Here is a 22,217-nt window from a genome sequence, read left to right as displayed (position 1 = left end):
ATTAGAAAATAATTCTGTTATTTTTAACCTATATAAATTTATACAAGCTTACATAAACTTATATAAAGTTATGAAATTATTTGCAAGCTTGTATAAGTTCATATCAGCTTATATATGTTTATATAATCTTGTATAAGTTCATATAATTTTATATAAGTTTGTATAAGTTTCTATAATTTTACATAAGCTTCTATAAGTAACAAATTCAACTCATCCTTAACTATTCATTGCCCCATCAAAATAAATGACAGTTTCACACGTCAGTCAATATTATTTATTCACGCCAAGCTATTTCAGCACGCGATTTAATATAAATTCCATTAAACTTGCATATCAGACTCGCATCGGAGCGATTCGAAAATAACTCTGTTATTTCCTAACAGTATCGTTTCAATCCGTAGAAAACGCGACGAAATTCCCGCGGATTCGCCATTAAACTCGGTACAGCGTGGAGAATGCATCGAGATGATCGGGGCGAGCCGCGATCCGAAAATAGTTGCGAAACAGTGATCTAAATATTTGATTGTTGGACTGCAGTGTCAAGCGGGGGCCGACAACTTCTGCGCACAAATTAATTCCGCCTAGAAATGTTAATTTTCCACCTCCTCTCTCTCTACCTCTCTCCTCCCCCTCTCTTCCAGCCTTCGGCCCCGAACATAAATATGCATATTTCATGCCTTCGCGATGCGGCACTTCGTACATTTTCATACGGGCCGCAATACGACCGCGTTGGATCGCTGTTTCAGTTGCCGGCTTATTGCGCCGTCGGCTCGTTTATCCAAACCCGGTAAATGGCTATGCACTTTGATAAATGGGTACGCATTGTTGGCTATGGGTACGCACTTTGAAAAATTGGTACGCATTATGGCAAGAGGGTACACGCGTCATGGTACATACTTTTTCGGTAGTATACGCGCGTCCGATGCGTCGAAGAGCCGCTTCTGCCTGCGGAAGACGCTCCTAATCATCTCCAAGAAACGTCTCCAGCGCGGAATTCTAGGCACAAAATTAGAACCGTCAGACACACTTCTGAGCACGGACAAAGCTTCTCGAGACAAACACAGACATGCAGCTAACATGGATAACCTAAGAAAAAGGGGTAATGGGGGTAGTAGAGTTTGGAGGGGTTGTTTGTAGATGCAGGTTTATCTTTAAAATTTGAAGGTTTGTATTTAACTTATAATAAGTTTGTATAAGTTTGTATGACCTTGTATGAGTTTGTATGACCTTGTATAAGTTTGTATAATTTTATACAAGCTTGCATAAGTTCCTACAATGTTATACAAACTCGTACAAATTTGTTTAACTTTGTATAAGCTCGTCTAAATTTATTTAACTTCATACAAACTTATTTAAATTGATTTAACTTCATGCAAGCTCGTCGAAATTGATTTAACTTCATACAAGCCTATCTAAATTTATTTAATTTTATAAAAGCTAGTAAAAATTTCCATAACTTCAAACTAGCTTTCATAAGTCCAGACACCTTCACCCAAATTAACTATAAGCCTACGAACCCACGAACCTCAAATTAACTTCCAAGAAAATTACACGAAACTTATATCTGTCCTTGCATTCCAAACTGTTGATTTTACTCGATAGGAGAACAGGTAATGACGTAATGTTTCATCGATTTGGTCTCCCACTCTATTTTACTAGACTCATATCTAATATTGTTGATTCTATCAATATAAATATATAAACATGCACGCGCTAGAAAACATTTACAAAACGATTTGCGTAATACAGAAGCTGAGATCTCTGTCACTGTCTTACGAAGTGCACTATTTCTGTTCCGTGATTCACCACGTGCAACGCAATGTTTTTAATTCGATGCATTTGTTATCTATCCGTTATCACCTTTGAGAAATATCTAGAAATAATTTCTAGCTTTTTTGCTGTTAAAATTATTGTTTGTAATTTTTTAAATCACATTTTCAACACCTGTTTAATTTTTACTTGTCTTTATATTCCCTCTAGTGTAATTGCAACTCGTTTAATCCATAAACAACGACTTCCGACAAAGCATCGTTGAATCAATATTCACCTTGGCTTGTCTTTTCTATCCGATCGCGCGACAACAGAACGTATACAGCGGCCTGTCAGCCGTCTTGTAGACGCAGTTTCCCGAACAGTTTTCCGAGTGTGTAAATTCCGAGCGATTGGTTGACACGGCCGCGACGACGACGAGAGAAACCCAGCGCAAAATCGGCTGTCGCGCGGTTCGAAGTCGGTTCAACGTTATCGGCACGGCGGCGTCGTTTATTTTTTCTCTCGAAACGTTTTCGGCAGCCGATCGATCTTAAAAGCGGTACGATAAGGTGTCACTCACTTTGGTTTTATGACGATCCATCCGTCCTCGTCGCTCGTACCGGGCCGAATCGACGAATCGCATTGCTCGACCGGCTGCTCCTCGATCACTATCGGCCGTTGCTGCATCAGCTCCGTCATTTCCGTTTGCCTCTCCTCCGTCCTGCTCTGCTCGCGCGATTTTCGACGCGGATTCTCCGCGACTTCTTCCTGCGACGCGACTGTCTTCGGCTGCTCGTCCATCCTTCCGATGTTCTCGCACGCACTGGCTACCTGCGGGAGAGCGATCGTTTCAGCGATGCATTATCTTATCGGGCCGGCGATAAGAGGCGTCGGCCACTATCGACGATACGCGTCCGTCATTTTTCGCCGATTCCTATTTACGAACGATCGAACACGTTGCGAGCGTAAACGTTGGACATAGTTGTTAATTTTGTGTTAATTGTTGAGCAGTTGCGTGAGTTATTGTTTGAGAGCTCCTTTATCAATGAGGGTGCACTTGTAGAGGGATGATGCAATTGGACTGGAATGCGCTTGTTAATTTATTACAGTGGACGGAATAGAGTTTTCTATATTATCAATTTGAATGTACCAAGAATTTCATGAATTTCACAAATATTATTAATGAAAAACTTACCAATTCAGTTGTAAATGTTGTAATCCAGAAGATGTAATTTCCTTATGTAATCCACTTATGAAGAACGGCACAGATCACGAATTATTCAACAATCAACACTTGTCCGAAGTTTCCAGCGATATTTTGTGTGGCCCTGAAAATGGCAGAATAAATATAAATTCGGTGCTCGAAATGTCTACCATCCATGTCGAGACACCATCTCGCCCGAAAGGATACTTGCCTTCTTGCAATTTCTTTGTTGTAACACGCGTCTCCATCGAACTGTGCATACACCCAAATTATTTTGACCTGTTCTTGCGGCGTGTACATGCATTTTAAAGAACCGAGATGTATCAACGAAACCTGAAACGAAACTAACCTTGACTGACCTGAAACTGACTACACAGATGTTCACACAGCTGTGGCGACCTTTGCACGTGAACGTCGTCAGGTCGCCGGCAATTGTTTCCAAACAGTCGACGCGCGACGCTTTCCGCTGCAATTGTTTCGAAATTTTTCCGCACGACGACCACGTGGCAGCACTAACTTCAGGTCAGTCAAGGTTAGTTTCGTTTGAGGTTTCGTTGATACAACATCTCGGTTCTTTAAAATGTATGTGCACGCCGCAAGAACAGGTCAAAATAATTTGGGTGCGTGCACAGCTCGATGGAGACGCGTGTGCTACAACAAGGAAATTGCAAGAAGGCAAGTATATCCTTCCGGGCGAGATGGTGTCTCGACATGGACGGTAGACATTTCAAGCACCGAATTTATATTTATTCTGCCATTTTCAGGGCCACACAAAACATCGCTGGAAACTTCGGACAACTGTTAATTGTTGAATAATAGTGCAGCGAAAGTGAAAGTTTGTGTAATCTATGCCGTTCTTCATAGAAGTCGTATTCTAATTGTACAGAGCTTTAACCCATAAATGAAAGAAATTTTTAGATAAGGCGTTCCGTTTCCACGTAAGAGGGCGCGGACATTGAAGAGAAATTCTTAGGACGATATTGGAATGTCGTTTCAGTTTCGTGGCATTCGAGCCGGTTATTGTGACGGCGCGACGATATTGTGATCACAAGTCGGTGCTCGCTGCAAGATGCGGCATTGATACGCAGATAGCAGCGATTCTCTTTATGAAATTTTTCCTGATACGGTCGCCACGGTATTGTCACATCGACAACTGCTTACCATGCAGCAGTCCGACTCCTATTTTCACTCCTTTTTTTTTTATTTAATTCAACATCGCAAAGTTGAAAATTTCGGACTTTGATTCAAAAAGCAGGTATTTTTCGTCATCGAATATTTTGTTATAAAGATGCGTATATATCGCATCCATATAGAAGCATATATTACATTTATTTATCGTATATTTATCAGGTTATATGTTACGTATTATTTATCTATATCTAAGGAAGAAATTAGAAAAATAAAAGTGATCTTTAGTAAACCAAAAATGTGTTTCGATTCAACCTAAATTATTAAAGTATTTTTTTAAATTAAGACGATATTTAGGACGTTTGATTTTTCCAAAAATTAAGGCACCTTTTTATTTTGTTATATTTTCTATAAAACGTTCACGTTTCCCTTTTTTTTTTTTAGCTCAGAGTTAATTGACCGATAAGAAGTGCCGAGTTAAACCAGCATTGCGACATTCTGCGAAACGTTGCAAACTGATTAAGAAATCGATTTATCGCCTATCAACCGCTAAATTATAATTCTAGATTTCAGAACGTTAGATATTTTGGTATTTCTTGAGGTAGCTGATAACGCGAAAAATGTATTATTACAAGGAAAATTGATAAAGAAGGTATGTATTAGTTATCTCTTATATTATGTATCTACTGCAGATAATCGACTTTTATGTAGAGTAATCCCCAGATTAGAGTGGAACTGCACATCACAATATAGAAAACAATGACTAGAACAATTTTTAGAACAATGTCTAGAATAATATCTAAGGCAATGTCTAAAACAACACCTAAAATCAAAAACATGTTACCAAAACTCCCACCAATAGCAAAAGTGGGAGGCTCCTAAACTATAGCAAAAGAAAACCCACACGTCCTCCCTATCGGCTCACCGATTCCCGTCTCCAGAAAAATTATCCAATCCCAAACGTTGTTCGAATAGCTCCGGGGATCCTTATAGCTGTTTATTCCGCCCAAAAAGATTCGGCAGCAAGTAGATTTGAAATTAAAATGTAGTTCCGAAAGTCGGCGGCATTCCATCGAAGCTTTTTCGCGGCGCGCTCTGTCGGGAAGAGAAGGGGGGACAAATAAAAAGCGGGGCCGCTTAAGAGAACGCCATCCGAAACGGAAAATCCTCCTTAATCGACTCGGTTATGCGGGCGCAGCTGCGCGCTTTATGCGGTTTCTTGTTGCACTTTCTCGGCCGACGGTGAAGCACTCGGTGTCCTCCCCTTTTCCCGAACAGCTGGATCTAGCGCGGAGGTACGGAGACGGGCGTGTTATTATACGGATCGGTCCGCGAGAGCCGCGCAGCGGCACGGTTTTCGAATAATAAGAAAACCCCGCCCGGAAGTCAGCAGTATTTTACGCGGCCCGAACCTCTGCCTCTGCGGATAATGCCCGGCCGAGATTTATGTACACCGGCGCGGTTCCCGGTCCATCTATTCCGCCCTCGTAACCTTTGCCCTTGCCCGCGGCGCCGATGATCGATCGTCGTAACACTGCTCGTATCCCGGCCACCGATACTCGATTGTTCTTAACCCTTTGCCCTCGAAGGGCCGTTTCGACTGCTGGAATAATTTTTCCAGGCTTCCAGTATTTCCATTTTATATAACAAAATTTATCCACTAACCCTTTGCGCTCGAAACAATTTTAGCTGTAAATTTAGAATAACTTCTCCGGCTTGTAGTATTTTTATTTCATGCAACAAAGTATACTTTCAAAGTAACGATAGGGTTATTCGCGACCATGGACCGGTACGAATGCTAAAATTGTGAAGACAAAACACAATTCACTATAATATCATATAATATAATATAAAACTATAAATGACCCGTTTCGTCGCTTCACTTCAACTTCTGCCGCAACGAAAGGGTTACTCGCGTCCCTTTGACGGCTCAGGGTCGCGATTCCAAGTCCACGCGAATGCCAAAAGTGTGAAGTAGCGAAAGTAAAAATTCAATGAAAGCGGAACGAGGCGTGTCGTTGGCAACCTAGCGTTTTGGGGATGGAAAGGGGGGGGGGGGCGTACAGAGGAGCCGATGTCGCAAACTAATTAAAGTTCGTCTTCCTCTTTCGTTCGTTTGCAGACTTACAACATGGACGCCCAAGTTGGAGAGTCTTCGGCATGTGCCACGGCGCTGCTCTGCGGAGTTAAAGCCAATTACGAGACCGTCGGCCTGGACTCGTCCGCACGCTTTGAGAACTGTTATTCCAGTTTTGATGCCCGTGTACCATCCCTTATCAATTGGGCGCAGGAGCAGGGTAAGTAAATACGCCACTCTCTCTCTCTCTCTCTCCGCGAGCGGACATCAACAACTAATATAAACGATTACGGGCTATCGATTTTCGTTAAGTCCTCGCGGATTCAAACTTCTCATTTGCGGGGGTGGGGAAGGGTTGCTGACGGGACTTGAGAGAACAAAGCTTAACACCTACGGCGACGTCTGTGTTATAATAATGGGGCGGAATGGTGGGGGCGATTTTTGTGGTATTAAAGTAGGAAGTTAGGCTAAATTTTTGGTTTTTGGAATTTATAGACTTTGTATGGTATAGTATATTTATTGAAATGAGACAGTAATTAGAGATAATTTTTTGGGGGTTTTCAAAGTATCATATCTTGAAGGGGGTTGCAAATTTGAGTACTTTCAATGTCTAAATTAGGCTAAATAAATTTTAATATTAATTTTAATAGTATAATAAATTTTATGACACTAACATCAATTTTCAGAAATAATTAAACATTCTGAGTGTTTCAAAGATGATAGCATGATTTTTGTGGTATCAAAGTGTAAAATTAGGCTAAATGTTTATTTTATATAGTATCATAAATTTGATCGGATTGAAAAATAACATAAATTTATCACAAATAATTGTATGAATATTCTGACTATTTAAAAAATAGATAAACTTATTACGGTACTCGAATAATAAAAAAAAATACAAGCAATCAAATCTGAAATATTGCTATTGTTTCTATTAGCAGCGTTTTTTTCACTGGCAATATTTTTAGAACCTTCACGCGTATAAATAAACAACGCAATTTTGATGTATTTTAAGCGATTTGATTCATTTATATAGAAAAACGGTTTGCTCAATATTATGCAATATAAAATCAATTTCGGTACTGCCCTGTTATCGTTCGTTCTTTTTACAACTAAAAAAAATCATTACTCCACCTGTAATTGGTTACGATTCTCAATGCGTTAATTTCAAAGTTTTAATTGAGCGATGCGTAGGATTTTTATCAGCGGAATATTTCTTTCTTTCTACGTAATACGAACAAAATAACGGAAGAACGACGCGCTAATTTGCGACTGTTTAATTAAAAGACGCTAATTGCATTCTGTTGCGTTTGTTAAAAATTATACAAATTATAAAATTTATATCTTAATGGACATTTATCAATATTATCAAGTTTATATATAATTAATGTTGACAGATGTATAAGTTATATTTGTAGCTTTCTTTTGACTCTACACCCGGGTGTCGATCACCGGGTCCAATAGTTTCATTAAAAATATTAAAAATATTAAAAACCAGTTGAGACAGTTATCCATTCCAATAATTTCATTAATAATATTAAAAATATTAAAAACCAGTTGAGACAGTTACCCGCTCCAATAATTTCCAAATTCTTCGACAAACGATCAGCTGCGTCGGCATATTCTCTCCGCCATTGGCGCAGGAATTTCTGCCCGTATCGAGCCTGGAAAATATGCTCGAGCCGGTCCAAAATTCGAACGGCTTAGTACCGCGTTCGAAAGCGCCGTTCGAATTAACGAGGAACGGGACGCGCCCGTAACGTTCTTCAATTACGTCGCCGATAAAACGTGTCGTCGTCATAAAGTCGAATCGACGCGCCTGTCATCGGCGTTGCCTTTCAGTTTACTGGATGTCTCCGTAGCGGAGTTACGATTCCGGATTAGACCAACGAGCGCGCCGACGACCGGTTGGGGGGGAAGAGCAACGACAACATCAAACGCAATGATTGGCGATCCGGCGCAGGTATCGCGCGTCCTGTATCGCCGTGCTCGACAGGATTCCGATGCTTGTTCCAACAGTCGTTCGCCAGCGTTTCTTCCGCGGAGACATAATTTTCTCGGACGAGGCTCGCGGACGATTTTATCGCGTCGTGAATTACATTTTCGCGAGCTACTTATCGATCCTAATCGCTGGATCTGGCGCCGAATGATATTAGATGACAGCTTCGAGTTTCCAGAGGGTAAGTATTAACAATAAATTTACTATAGCCCGTGTCGCGATTTTTATTTCATAATTTTGGACGAGATAAAGCTTTTTCCAATAAAAATTGTTAAATAGATTTTTTCGTTGAGGCGAAGATTATTGCAAAAAATATTAAAGGACTTTAGATATCTCGGTGGATGTAGCTAGTTCGGTCGCCATTTTGATTTAGGTTAGTTAAATTAAAAAACGCTTCGGACGAAATTTTAAAAATATTTAGTGCACTGTAAATTCGTATTTTGATAAAATACATTTTCAATGTAAAATTATGTAAATCGCAATATTTTATTTCTTACAGTAGAAAAAAGTTCTTACTTAACTATTAAGAAAATATTACAGAAAAGGGTTAAATCACACGATTCTTATAACCACCATTGATGTCCCATAATTCCTAAAAGGGGGGGCCTGAAACATTATCGACGCGAGACACGGTTAAAGGCGAGAACGATGAAAATTACAACTGCGCGCTATTCTTGTTAATGCTATAGTTAATGCTATTCTTGTTGGAGGTCCGCTCTCCTCGCGAAGATCAACAGATATACGTTGTCCCGGGGGTTGAAATTCTGTTTCTACTCCGCACGACGTCTGCGTATCTACGATTACAAAGGCTCTCTCTCTCTCTCTCTCTCTCTCTCTCTTTCTTTCTCTCCTCTCCTCTCCTCCCCTCCCCGTATATCTTCGTAATATTATCGCGGGCAAAATGTCGCATTAAACGACGGTAAAGCTTGAAACATTCCTCTCGAGGAACGTACGCTGTTCGACGTGTAACGGTGCCCGTAAAACTGAAAGTAAAACGCCGGGCGTAAATTCGGAGCTTAAACAATGATGCAGCAACGAATTCCCGCTGTTTCGTTCTTTGAGGAAGCTCTTATGGGGGATGCGGAGTTGGGAACTGGGTTTCTGGGTCAGGTCGGATTTTGTGGATAATTTAAGTGTATTTAATAATTGCGAGAAATATGGTCGAATAAGTGTAGGATAAATATGGAATAAATATAGAACAAATATAGAATAAATATAGTTTCTTTTATCGGTACTTTTTGTTACTTCGGTTGTGTTTGAAATTTGCATAAGACGTGTTACTTGTATAATTAGTATGATATATTAGTGAACATTCTTTGATCAAATAAAGTTAATTTCTATTATATATTATTATAGTTACATAGTATAATATAGTACAGTAATTTTTATTTCCCAGAACATATAAAGTATGTGAGATATTTATTTAATATTATATTTACCAAAAATACAGAATCCGATATTTATATATTTTGCCTAAATAATTTAAAAACAATCTCTAAACAATTTAAAAGAATTTCTAGTCACAGGCCAATAAGTTTAGAACAATTAACAGCCGAACAAACTAGAATTTGCAACGAAACTGTTCACACACCCTCGCCTTCATTAAAACAACAAAGGACGCGGGACGAAAGAACGAAAAGCGAGCCGAAAATTCGTACACCGCGGCTCCATATTTTCGCGATGTTAACGCGCGGCAAATATCGTCGACGCGCGCGCGCGCGATTCTTTCGTATTAAGGCAGGAGAATTGTTCTAATTGCAAGAGACGAGAGGGGGGGGAGGAAATCGAGTTTCATTTCGCCCGACGTCGTTGCAGTTCTTCTAGAGGTGTGTGGTTGTGTGTGCTCGTCCAATTTCGGTATCTATCGAAATCATCAAGTACCGGGCGTAACGTATGGCTCCCATCGGTGGGCGCCCGGTTATAACCGAGTCTCATTAGAACGGTATCGAGCAATTAACAGAATTTCTGTGGCGCGCATGCACGGATATTGCTAGCCGGTGCTACTGCTGCTACTGCTGCTGCTGCTGGTGCAACGAAGGGGGTGTGGCGCGCCGGATGACGCGAGGGACTTCTGTTGCCTATAATCGCGGATTGTTGTCATTGAGTTATACAGACAATATAGTTTTTAACGAGTCGCGATTTTACACTTTTGGCGGAGCTGCAGCGGGCAAGGCAATTAAATCAATTCCCAGGGGCGCGAGTTGGTATTGTTGGCGAGTCTGCTAATGTTCTAAGTGAAAATCGATGTCTCGATAAATTGCTGTTTTAATTCGGTATCGTGTCGTTTGGAGAAAGAGAAATGTTACTTGGAGATATTTTGTTAGGTTATAATAGATAATATAATAGGTAGTATGGAGAAATATTGGGATATTAGAATATCTTTATTTATGTCTGTGTTGATAATTTAATGATTATAGTGTCTATATTAATGTTCATATTTTTCTTTATGTCTATATTAACAATATAATAATTATAGTATTTATATTTATGTAGATATCTATCTTTATATCTATATTAATAGAATAATAATTATGGTATCTATATTTATATTTATACATTTACCCCTATACCAATAACACAATAATAACAATATAGAAATTTATTCCATCGCTCTAACATTTACATAGAAATTTCACATACATTTATTCATGCCTATATTTACGATATTATACATCTTATTCCCTTTCACTATACACCACTTTAAAATTCACTAAAAAATTCAGTACCTCGTTACTTTCGCAAAATCGAGTTCCAGTTTTCGCAAAATTTTTGGGCGTCTACGGTATTCACGGTTGCACGGCGGAGTCTAATTTAAATGGCGCACCCTATATACGACTGTATAAACGCTACTAAATTCAATCCGAAAACGAGGCCGGAGGGGAGGGTTGGTGGTGGTGGGCGCGCAGCACGGTCGGACACGGACACGTGTGCAACGGAGATGTTTATTCAAGCTATAGAGAAACGCTCGTAAATAAGGACTTCCATCTCTTGCTTTATTGCGCCGCCCGTTTCGTCGCTTCGGGAACGAAGGATTTTGCCTGGCGCTCGCGCGAGCGAATCGATGATTTTAATTTCTCATAAATCCGACGGTGCCCTGTACTGTACAGTTCGACGCGCACGATTTGTCCAAACTCTTTCGTCTAGAACTGTCTAACACATCGCGTTTCAATGTGAACGACTAGAATATTGTTGTTTTTTTAAAATGGCTTGTCCAGAATATTGTTCGATTTAAAATAGAGAAAATAAAATTGGAGAAAGAAAAATAGGGAAATAAAATGGGAAAAGTAAAATAGAAATTATATGGATTTATATAATATAATATACTATACTATAATATACTATACTATAATATACTATACCATAATATACTATACTATAATATACTATACTATAATATACTATACTATAATATACTATACTATAATATAGTATACTATAATATACTATACTATAATATACTATACTATAATATAGTGGATTAAAGTAAAAAGTTAAAAACACAGTTAAAACTTGGTTAATTCCATTGAAGTTCATTTAATGCGATAGCACAGACTGTAGCAAATTTTGTAAATCAAATCGAATAATTTTAAATTGAATAATGATTTCAATTAATAAAAGAATAAAAGAATATCAATAAAAAACAACCTAATTGCAACTAGAATTAATAATACTATCCTAAGATCGATGCAAAATGCATCGCGTAACGAGATCGATAACATAACCTAAAATCGCGGCCGATTGATTACGAATAATCTCCGTTGCTCGTTAACGTGTTGACATAATCTAATTACCGTTCCCGACAAAATATATATATATATATATAATGCTTTCTGATCTGCGCCCGCGAGAACCGGCCCCCCCGACGAAACTAATTAACAGATACATTATCATATTCAAACAATTTATGATACACGGCCGCCGCTATTAGGTGTACACGTAACTATGTCCGCGGTTGGTGTAGCCTCAGGTGCTAAACGTTAATTGCCGTCCCTTCCACTTTATCAATGTTGTAATTCAATAATTACAATTTATGGAAACGTGATCCCGTCTGAACTCGTTTTAATTAACATCGGCGTCCGATGACGTTTAAGATAAGCCAAAAGAGGGTTTCCGCAGCGACACGCGCGCAGAGAATTTCGTATTTTCTGACAGATTTCGCGTTCACTGTTGCATTCATAGTACGCGCGAAATAGCTGCATGGATTCGCTGCAATGCGGAATCAGAGTTTCATTATTATCTTATCTATTACCGGAGGGGAGAGGGGGGTGCTTTAATACACAGGATATCGAACCACCAGCTCGCGAAAGTTACGCAAAAATCGGAGAAATTCGAGCGATGAAAGGGGGACCGAATTTTTATCATTTCTCAATTTTACCGAAATCCTATACAGTGTTTTATATAATATTTTAGAAAATTCGCTATGAAATTCTATTTTTCGAAACTTGGGTAAGAGATTGGTTTGCACGTAGGTGTTAACCCTTTGCACTCGAGCGGCGACTCTGAAGCACCATTAAAATCGTTCTATCACATTTCAAAGCAATTCTAACAAATTCTGGATTTAAAAAATTCTTAAAAGTAAAGCAGCTGCTATAAATCGCAGAAGTTAATGTCATATTCCTAAAAAGCGCTTCGTCGCATAAAATGGCGATACCGTAAGCCAAACAAAAATTGCTTTAGATTTAGAATTAGAATGGGCTGTCGAGTGCAAAGGGTTAATCCTAGAGCCCGTCGGCGCGAAAGCGACGGAAAAAGGTCGTCCGCTGATGGAGGTTCGATCCAATTAAATGTGTTCTATACAGAGTTATTCGTCGTAATCGACAATGCCGGTATGAAATTGGAAAAAAAAACAACGCGACGTTACAGCGCATCGTTGCTGGTCGGAGGGTTGGACGGTTAAAAAAAAAAAGCAGACGAACAAACAAAAAAGAGCGCGCGAGAGGCTGCGAGCACGGGAATTCTGAATAGACGGCGAACGATAAAACTGCATTTAGCCAAGTCAACTCGAAAATAACTCGCTCTCTCGCCGGGGCCACTTCGCCGCGGCTGAATCGGAGATTCGCGGAAACAATAGGTGGGGGGAGGGCCGTCCCGTGTACCGTGTAACAACACCGTGCCGGGGGCATGCGCGATCGAGTGCCGTAATAAACACGGGATGCGACCCGCGTCGAGAGAGCGAAAGGGTTAAGGATTCTATTAAGTCGCCGCGCATGAAATATCGGATTTTTAACACGTCGTTGCCCGGAATCAGACACTGAAATCCCCACATGATTAAAGCAATTTAATTAATTAACATAAAAGTAAAAAGTTAGCCGAATTCATTTTGCTCGAATATATTGCGATAAAAATAAATTTGCAAAATTGGTCGGAAATTAGTGTCACCCAGATATGCGACGAACGTGTTGAGTATATAAAACTGCATATCTTTTTCCGAAAACTATTGACTTAATCAAAATGTACCTAATTTACTTCAATACACTTTTCCCAACGGGAATTTAATTCATATTTATTATTCAGTCTTCAAGAGATTCTGATTTCTCGAATCAATAAACTATAGTATAGAATTTTTGTTCGCTTCAAGTAATATTGGTTTAACCCTTTTGCACCCTTTTAACCCTTGTGACTCTGAGTCACCGGTAAAAATGTTACAGCACGTTCCAAAATCATTTTTACATTATGAAAAATTAGATTTGAAAAATCATTGAAAGTATAGCTGTTGTTGTATGAGTTACAGGATTCAATTTCAATCGAACATAACCTCTTTACCTTATAAAATGGAAATGCTCTATGTTAGAAAAATTATTTTAGAATCACAGTAAAAATGGCTTCGAGGGGTTAATGTGATAGAATTCAATATTTTGAATATTTTAACCCTTTGGCTACGGCAGACTTTAGCGCGGCCATAGTTTTTGTAGTTAGAAATGCGATCTTGACGGCTACTGGCACCTACAGTGCCGGGAAGCCAGCATGTTTCGGACGCCAATAGGCGCCAACAGTAGTCAAAGGGTTAATATACTTCCTCAGAAATGGATGTCTAACGAAAAACAACGTCCGTCCCGAAGTCTGCCGTAGCCAAAGGGTTAAATAACTACTGTTTTAAATCAGTGTTAATTATTTGTTAAAATAAAGCAAATAAATTCAATACCGGAGCAATAAATTAACATAGCTTTAAACATTGATTCTTCGAGCCTGATCACGCACGCGAGAGAAAGAGAGAGAGAAAGAGAGAGGGATAGAGAGAGTGAGAGAGGAGTTTCGTACGTCTGGCCGCGTTTACGTAGCCGGCATGAAAGCGCAAGCTGCCTTGGAACCACGATCATTAAGATGAATTGCCCGGTTGATTAATCGGCCGCCGTTTGCCGGTGACGCGGTTCACTTCGCGACCGACCAACAGGGGGGGACACCTCCGCTCCCTTTCCATAGCAATTTGTCAATTTACAATTATTGTCCGCCGCTCGGCCGCGTCCTGACGCGTCCACGATATTGTGACCGTTCCGATGGGGGATCCCGCCTAGGCCGACCCCATAAATTCGCCGGTTCGTCCTACTTTTGCATACGTGATACGGCGGACCTTAAAATTACGATGCCTGGTGTGCGATTATGTTATCTTTATTTTATGCAATTGCAGGAAACGGGTTCTTTCGATTTTAAATAGCAAAGTTAATTTTTGCAATTATTACGAATTAATTTCCAGCCTTTTTAGTATTTTGAATCGAAAATTTGGTATAGGTAATATTTATTTATTGCGAATAAAATCATTGAAATTCGCTTCCAAGACAACGAAACTATTTTGCATAAAAATTCTTAATATTCTTTTTTTTACGAATCTTTCTCTATTATTTTAAATTGTTTAGGTTACAAAAGAGCCCAAAATAGCTTCAATTAATTCAGCACCTTAAAACTACGCGAATTAACAAAGGATTTTAATTATTTCGTATGATCGTTGTAAAATCCACTAAAATTCGCTTCAAAGAGAACGAAACAATTTTCCATAGAAATCCTCAATTTTTTTTCTTCCTGCGAATCTTTCTATAGTTCTTCTATTCTAATTAACAAAGAATAGTAATAATTTCCTCTCATCTTATATTTCCTATTATTTCCTATCATTTCCTATAATACATTATCATATAATTACAATTAAACTCGCCATGATCGACTGTCGTAATTTGTTTACTCATTCGAACATCGTTGCTTTCGAAGCATCAAATAATGAAGTTCGCAGCTTAATGGTCATCGTCGATCGAAAGCAGCGCATTCCGAAGTTCTCGCAACGCGTCAACCGCGCTGTAAACTTTCGCAGAATCCAGTCCTCCGTTTCCTTTCCATAGAGCCGCGGCTCGCCGGCCACGATAAAGTTCTGTCAAGAACAAGGTACCCGCGCGGCGCTGCGACTTGTAATTAAACCAAGAAACCGATAGTTGCTATCAAAACCTGCGGTGCCAGACAGTTGCAACGGAAGCGCTGGAATCGAATCTTCGCGGAGTCGCTTCACCGGAAAGATAACCTTTCGCGAGGGGCACGAGAGGGCTCGATCTGCATCGGGAAACTTGTTCTGGACCACGTGGTGCCTTGCCAATGACAGATTTACGTAATTATTGCGACAGTATGTGTGTATACGTATAAATAATATTTTCCATATTTATTCAATATTTATGTATATACAGTACATAATTATCATGACAATATACGGTATTATATGTTATATAAAAATAATATTTTCCATATTTATTCAATATTTATATATTTTCATAATTATCGTAACGGTAATAAATAATATTATAAAATATTATTAAAGTAATAATAATATGTAAATAATATTCACCATATCTATCCAATCTTTATAAATATAAATAATATAATCATCGTACATATTTATTTTATATCTATTTATACGTATATTTAATTAATATAGTTAATAGCAAATTTTCCGCCCCTAAACAATAAATCTTCCAGCTCGTGAAACAAACATTGCCTCAATTTTCGTATTTCTAAAATCGCATACGACATTCGAAATTTGCATAAAGAGCCAGAATAATGGAATAAAGAAGGTAGAAACATTAATAACATCGATAATCAATGAACCCATGGAAACGATTGCATATTTCCAGCAACAATGCTCGTTACGGAATAATTATGTTTCGTATGCAGCTGTTAAGGGCGACAATTGTTTTACGCGAATAATATTATTTAGCACGGTCAATTAATTCTTACACTCGAACATTTCGAAGTGGTCGCTTGAAATATTGTTCCTGTTCGTTATAAATTGTAAATATCTTGTTGTTAATTCGTTAATTAAATTTCATTATATATATATCTATACAGACTGTTCTTAAAATCATTTGTAATTGCAAAATTAAGGGTTGCTGAGATCGTTTGGAGTATCTTTTTCCTTTGCGAAAATTCAATTCGCGGTTTTGTTTATTAGTTATTAAGGAAAAACCGTATCGTGTATTAAACCGTATCCTAAAATATAAGAATTTACTTATTATCAGTATATGCCAGTATATTGCTATATATTATATTTCTGTATATATATTATATTAGTATATTATTATATTATTATATTAGTATATTATTATATTATTATATTATGTTATCAGTGCGTTATCATTATCTGGGGGTGGAAACAAAAATGCCGCGTCACGCGCGAACTAAGACTTAATGCATAAAAAAATTAAATAAAAATACAATAACAGAATAACAGAACAACTAATATATTAATATTGATTAACAATAATTAAACAACTAAATAAAATAATAATACCATATAATAATCTCGCCCCCGTCAAAGACATGTCTATATTTCGAGCGACGTTGACGGCGTATAATTCGTCGCCGCGTCCCGTCCATTTTAATCTATTCCCGCGGCGAATCGCGGAGGAAGAGCGCGACTTTACGGCGTCACAGGGGGGAGAGGGGTTGGTGGAAAAAAGAGAACGACACGACGGCGGGAAGATAAAGGTGTTTCTTCGCGTGGAAGCATATTTCCGTCCCGGAAAAAGGAGCATCGGCCCTCCGCGCGCGGCGGTAGTTTAAAAATGCCGCTCCCCCGGCTGCGATGGCGATAAGATAAAAGGCAATTTCCATATAAACACTAGGCGGCGGGACGTTTGCATGCAAATTAAAATAAAACAGGGAGGACGAACGGACGGACGGACGGAGTTTCTTTCGGTGGAAATTCACGGGGCGCGTCGCGGCGAATCGCGGAGGGTGAGGGCGCGCGTGGAACGGAAAAAGATTTCGTGGGGCGTCGCGGCTCGATGGAAACAATTTCACGAGCGTCGTAGCGTTTACAGATAAAAGATAATACGTGTTTCGGGGATTCGGTCGGCGGCCGGCGGAGAAAGAATATGGGACGCGTGGGAGAGCTACGGGCGGAGCACGACTCGGCTTCCGGAAATGAGCTACCTTCCGGCGCGCCTCTTCGCGTACGTCACGGTTCCCTTTGCCGATGCTGCCATCTGTTGGGCGGGCTTCTTTTAAGAGCTTCTTTCTCGTCGCGTACGAATCAGCGTCTTTGATGCGTGTTTCTCTCGCGGGAAAATCAGCGAACGCGTCGAATCGACGGAGTGACGATGACACACACGAACATTCTCTTATTCAACGCCCCGATCCGGTCGCCTCTTGAACGCCGATTATTTGTTTAACGCTAAACAGCGATCGAGTTGACTTTGCCGCCTCGCGTTGAATTTCACCTCGAATTGACTTTTCATTTTACAGGATGTTATATACCTTTATTAACAAAAATATACCAATTTCGTTTCGTATTAACTCGTTTCGTTAATGCTATTAACACGTCACACAATTCGTCATTATTATCGACGACGTGACGCCCGAACAACATTCGTAGGACATTTGAACAGTTTCCATAATAACGTAAGGGAACTGGCGGGATCCCGTCGGGATCGCTTTACTTTATCGATCCGTCGCACGCGCGCGCGATGCGCATCTTCGTCCCACCGACGTGTTGTCTTTGAGCGGAGTTCGTATTGTCTTTGAGGAAGCCTCGCTTTCTGTCACGGACAGAGAGAAACTCGGCTGCTCGAACAGAGGCAACGACGGCTAAGCGCTCGCGCCATATTTGCAAGCAGAGGAGGTGGAGAGACGCCGCTGTTGTTCGAAGGATACTACGTTTAGATAAGGGAACGTGTCCGAATTGTAAGACGTTCGGTTATTATGGTGTTTGGACGACGCGTTTGTAATGGATGGTTGTAGATGGATGGCGATAGAGACTGTGGACTCGGTTTGGCTTAGACCATTTCGAATATTACTGCGGCGTGTGGATGGAGGAACTTTTATCCGAGAATTAGTGTGCTGATGGGTTAGGTTTGTGAATTGTGTAGCGAGTGATGATTTTTGGAAATTCAGATTTTTTTGGATTGTATTATTGAAGGATTTTTGGTAGAATTGGTAGGTTTTGAAGTGATTTTTACAGATTTTGTGAAATAGTATAATACTCTTCGTTATACTGTTAATATACTATAGTATACTCTTTACTATACTACTAGAATAATAATAGTATGATATAATATACTATAGTATACTCTTTACTATACTACTAGAATAATAATAGTATGCTATAGTATACTCTTTACTACAATACTAGTATACTAATAGTATGCTATAGTATACTTTTTACTATACCGCTACTGTATTACTTTATTATATGTTACTCTTGCTTCTGCATTTTATGTTATTTTCTTTCTGATTGTATATAACTATTATATAATATACTATATATTGTTCTCCCAGGACATACACCAAATGTTTAATCAACTAATAGTTATACAAATCATCAAGACTCTTTAATTCATTTATTCTCCTAGAAAAAATATAATAAAAGCAACGCGAGATTTTAACAGATCTACAATTTCCCGAAAAATTATACTATACTATACATACAGTATGAGTTACAATTCACTGCAGCAGTGCTCTCCGTCGCTAATTATTTATTAAATTTCCGTGACAAGACCGTGGTCATAGTATCCTTCGACCGAGGTAGTATATAGTACTACTATATAGTATCTATAGTATACTATATTACTAGTACTATAGTATACTATATTACTAGTACTATATTATACTATATTACTAGTACTACAGTATACTACATAGTATAGTATAGAGTGTATAGGATACTATATAGTATAGTATAGAGTGTATAGTATACTATATAGTATAGTATAGAGTGTATAGGATACTATATAGTATAGTATAGAGTGTATAGTATACTATATAGTATGGTATAGAGTGTATAGTATACTATATAGTATGGTATAGAGTGTATACTATACTATATAGTATAGTATAGAGTATATAGTATCCTTCGAGGTTCGACCGGGGCAAAAATATGCGAGATAGCGTTAATAGGCGATAGGGAAAAGTGGAGGAGGATCCGGACAAGAGGCGGCGTCCTCGTGGTGCCGTAGAAGTGATACAAATGGGATCGGAAAGCGCGCGCCCTTTGAACTTTGTCAGAGTATGCGGCGACCGGTCCGACGCTTTCCGATCTATTTGAACGGAGTTCCCCCCCGCGATTCCGAGTCGAGGAACCGGCGCGTCGCCGCCCGTTGTCGTGAAAAATAACGTCGTTCGAAAAGTTTCGCCGGCAAGATGAAAAACGACAGCGACGTGGAGTGGGGGGAGTGGAGGGTTTGGAAAAAAAAGGAGAGACGCGTTCGAGTTGACTGCCTGGTTCTCCATGGGGCGGTGGGGATCCGCGAACGATAAGCCGCGAGAGGAAATTCCGCAACTCCTCTCGCTCGCTCGCGACAAGTGGAAAGTTGCCGTTACCTGATTGAATCCCCGGGAGCTACCGCGAAATTTCCCCCGTCGTGAAATTCCACGAAATTCAAATGCGTCCGTCGACTCGTAGAATCGTTCGTTCGACATCTGACGCGGCGACGGCGGCTGCTGCGATGATGCGAATGAATTATTGATCAGAGGGCGAGAATGGGGGGTGCTGGGCCGGGTTCTGCCGGCCAGGAGTTAGTCGTCATCGGACAAAGTTCATTCCGACGACTGTCTTCGTTAACCGGGGGAACTCGACGGATGAATTTGCAAATTTTCGATCGGCGCATTGGTTATGTAGGAAGTCGAAAATCCGCTCGCCTAAATGCCGCGGCAACTTCCACGGAAAATTCTCCCCCCTGCCGCGTGAGCGCGACGACGAGGCTGATGCTGCTGAAAGTTCCGCGAAAATCGATATTCTATTTAATAACGAATGCATAATTGATTCAATTAATGCCGCGGTAATTATTTGCCGAGACGACGGCGTTGTCCGGTGTTGACGGCGTCCGTGATCGTCGTGGTCGTACCAGCGATGGTTGGCAAATTGGAGGATGGTGATGGTGATGATGATCGTCGATTGCGAGAGACAATGATTGCTATAGAAATGGGTTTTTTTTTGGTTGGATGATTTTAGGGAGTCGAAAATGATATGGAGTTGTTATCGAAGTCATTTTATATTTAATAATTGTGATTTAGTAATACTTAACAATTACGATTTGGTAATATTCAATAACTATGATTTAGTAATATTTAATAATTATAATTTATTAATACTTAACAATTACGATTTAATAATAGTTAACAGTTATGATTTAATAATACTTAATAACTATGATTTAGTAATGCTTAATAACTATAATTTAGCAATACCTAATAACTACAATTTAGTAATATTTAATAGCTATAATTTAATAATGATTAAGCCATAATATTCGCTTAAAATTTTCAATCATAATATCCATAATATTCGATTAGATCCTATCATTACTAATCATAATACTAAAACGGCAATAGCCGTTCTAAATGTTCACTTTGTATTTCACTTAGCCATTTTTGTTGCAAATTGCGTAAAATACGCGGCGTCCGCGCGTACTCCTTTGGTTTCAATATCACGAGTCAATAGGATATTGAATTCCAATGTAGATCTCCACAAAGCTTGGCAAACTCCGCTAGCGCCCGGATATTGCATGTTGATGTATGTATCGCGCGCATGTGTACCTATTACGTTTAGGTACCATAATGCGGGCTGCTTTGAATTTACCGCTCATTTGTTGTACATTCGTCTGCACACGAATTTAATTAGCCTCGACGCCCACCGGTCGAACGAACCTGCTCGCGAAGCGGGCTCGCTCGAACGAAATATACAATTTTTATCGTTCCGACGTGTACTATACTTTAATCGATTACTGTATTAAATTGTTCTAAACTCGGTTGTAACAATCGCAGCTGTCATTTGAGCATTTCAGCATTTTTATAGCAGACATTTTGGATTCAAGTTCATGCTGTAGATCCGCATGCAAGATTTTATTTTCACATGTTCTTTAGTTCAAATTAGAATTGAGAAACAATTTCTGTCGTCAACTGGAAGATCACTTATTGCATAAAAGAACTACAGATTGCAGAAAATATTTTTTTATTAAACATTATTACATTTTGATGCGTAGGATAATATCGAATGGTGCAGCAAGGGATGAAAATTAAATTGTATCAGGAATTAAAAATAGAGCAACTAAAAATTGCAAGCAGGTGATATTAACCCTTTGAACTCTAAGGCGCCAATAAGATCACGCTTGATCAGAAAAATTTTTTTATTAACAAAGCATAGATTTTTAAAAAATATTAAAAGAGGAGGATTCACATGCATAAAATGCACTTAAAATGCACTTGAAATGCGCTTGAGTAAAGAAAATTATTTACGGTTAACATGACTTACAGTTCAAAGGATTAATTCAGAAGACGTCGCGTCGTCGCTATATTTCATCGAACGATCGCCGCGTGAACATAGGCGCGTACAGTTCCGAATCTGAACAATCTGGTCGAAGGCACTCATGCACGTCGAGAGTGATCGACGGGGCGTGAGTGGAAAGTTCAGCGTCGATCACGAGTGATTGACATTGCAACGAACATGTTAACAGTTCTACGGTGTTCTAGCCCCCTACCTGTCTGCATTCCAATGCGCTTCCACGTGTGGGTGAACCCTAAGAATACTCTTAGCGAAACGACGACGAACATTGTCACTATTATTTCATTTGAAACTACTCTGATTGGAA

At 39.3% G+C, this 22,217-nt stretch overlaps 2 protein-coding genes across 2 annotated transcripts in view; one reads left to right on the top strand and one right to left on the bottom strand.

Moving 5' to 3' along the window:
* LOC144477151 (caspase-1) overlaps positions 1-22,217 on the bottom strand; it is a 55,110-nt gene that overhangs the window by 28,946 nt on the left and 3,947 nt on the right. Inside the window, exons 2-3 of the mRNA XM_078194639.1 lie at positions 2,333-2,583; positions 898-996 (exon numbers count right to left, since the gene is read on the bottom strand). Coding sequence (XP_078050765.1) covers positions 898-996; positions 2,333-2,553 — 320 coding nt within the window. The 5' untranslated portion in view covers positions 2,554-2,583. The remainder of the gene's footprint in view (positions 1-897; positions 997-2,332; positions 2,584-22,217) is intronic.
* Positions 6,216-22,217, top strand: part of LOC144477150 (intestinal-type alkaline phosphatase 1) — a 39,758-nt gene continuing 23,756 nt past the window's right edge. The window contains exons 1-2 of the mRNA XM_078194637.1: positions 6,216-6,381; positions 18,551-18,567. Of these exons, the coding sequence (XP_078050763.1) occupies positions 6,216-6,381; positions 18,551-18,567 (183 nt within the window). The remainder of the gene's footprint in view (positions 6,382-18,550; positions 18,568-22,217) is intronic.

This window comes from Augochlora pura, chromosome 11 (assembly GCF_028453695.1).
Source record: "Augochlora pura isolate Apur16 chromosome 11, APUR_v2.2.1, whole genome shotgun sequence".
Taxonomy (NCBI): Eukaryota; Metazoa; Arthropoda; class Insecta; order Hymenoptera; family Halictidae; genus Augochlora; species Augochlora pura.
Note: the sequence above shows the minus strand (reverse complement) of the source record. Positions and strands in the feature narration are given on the sequence as shown.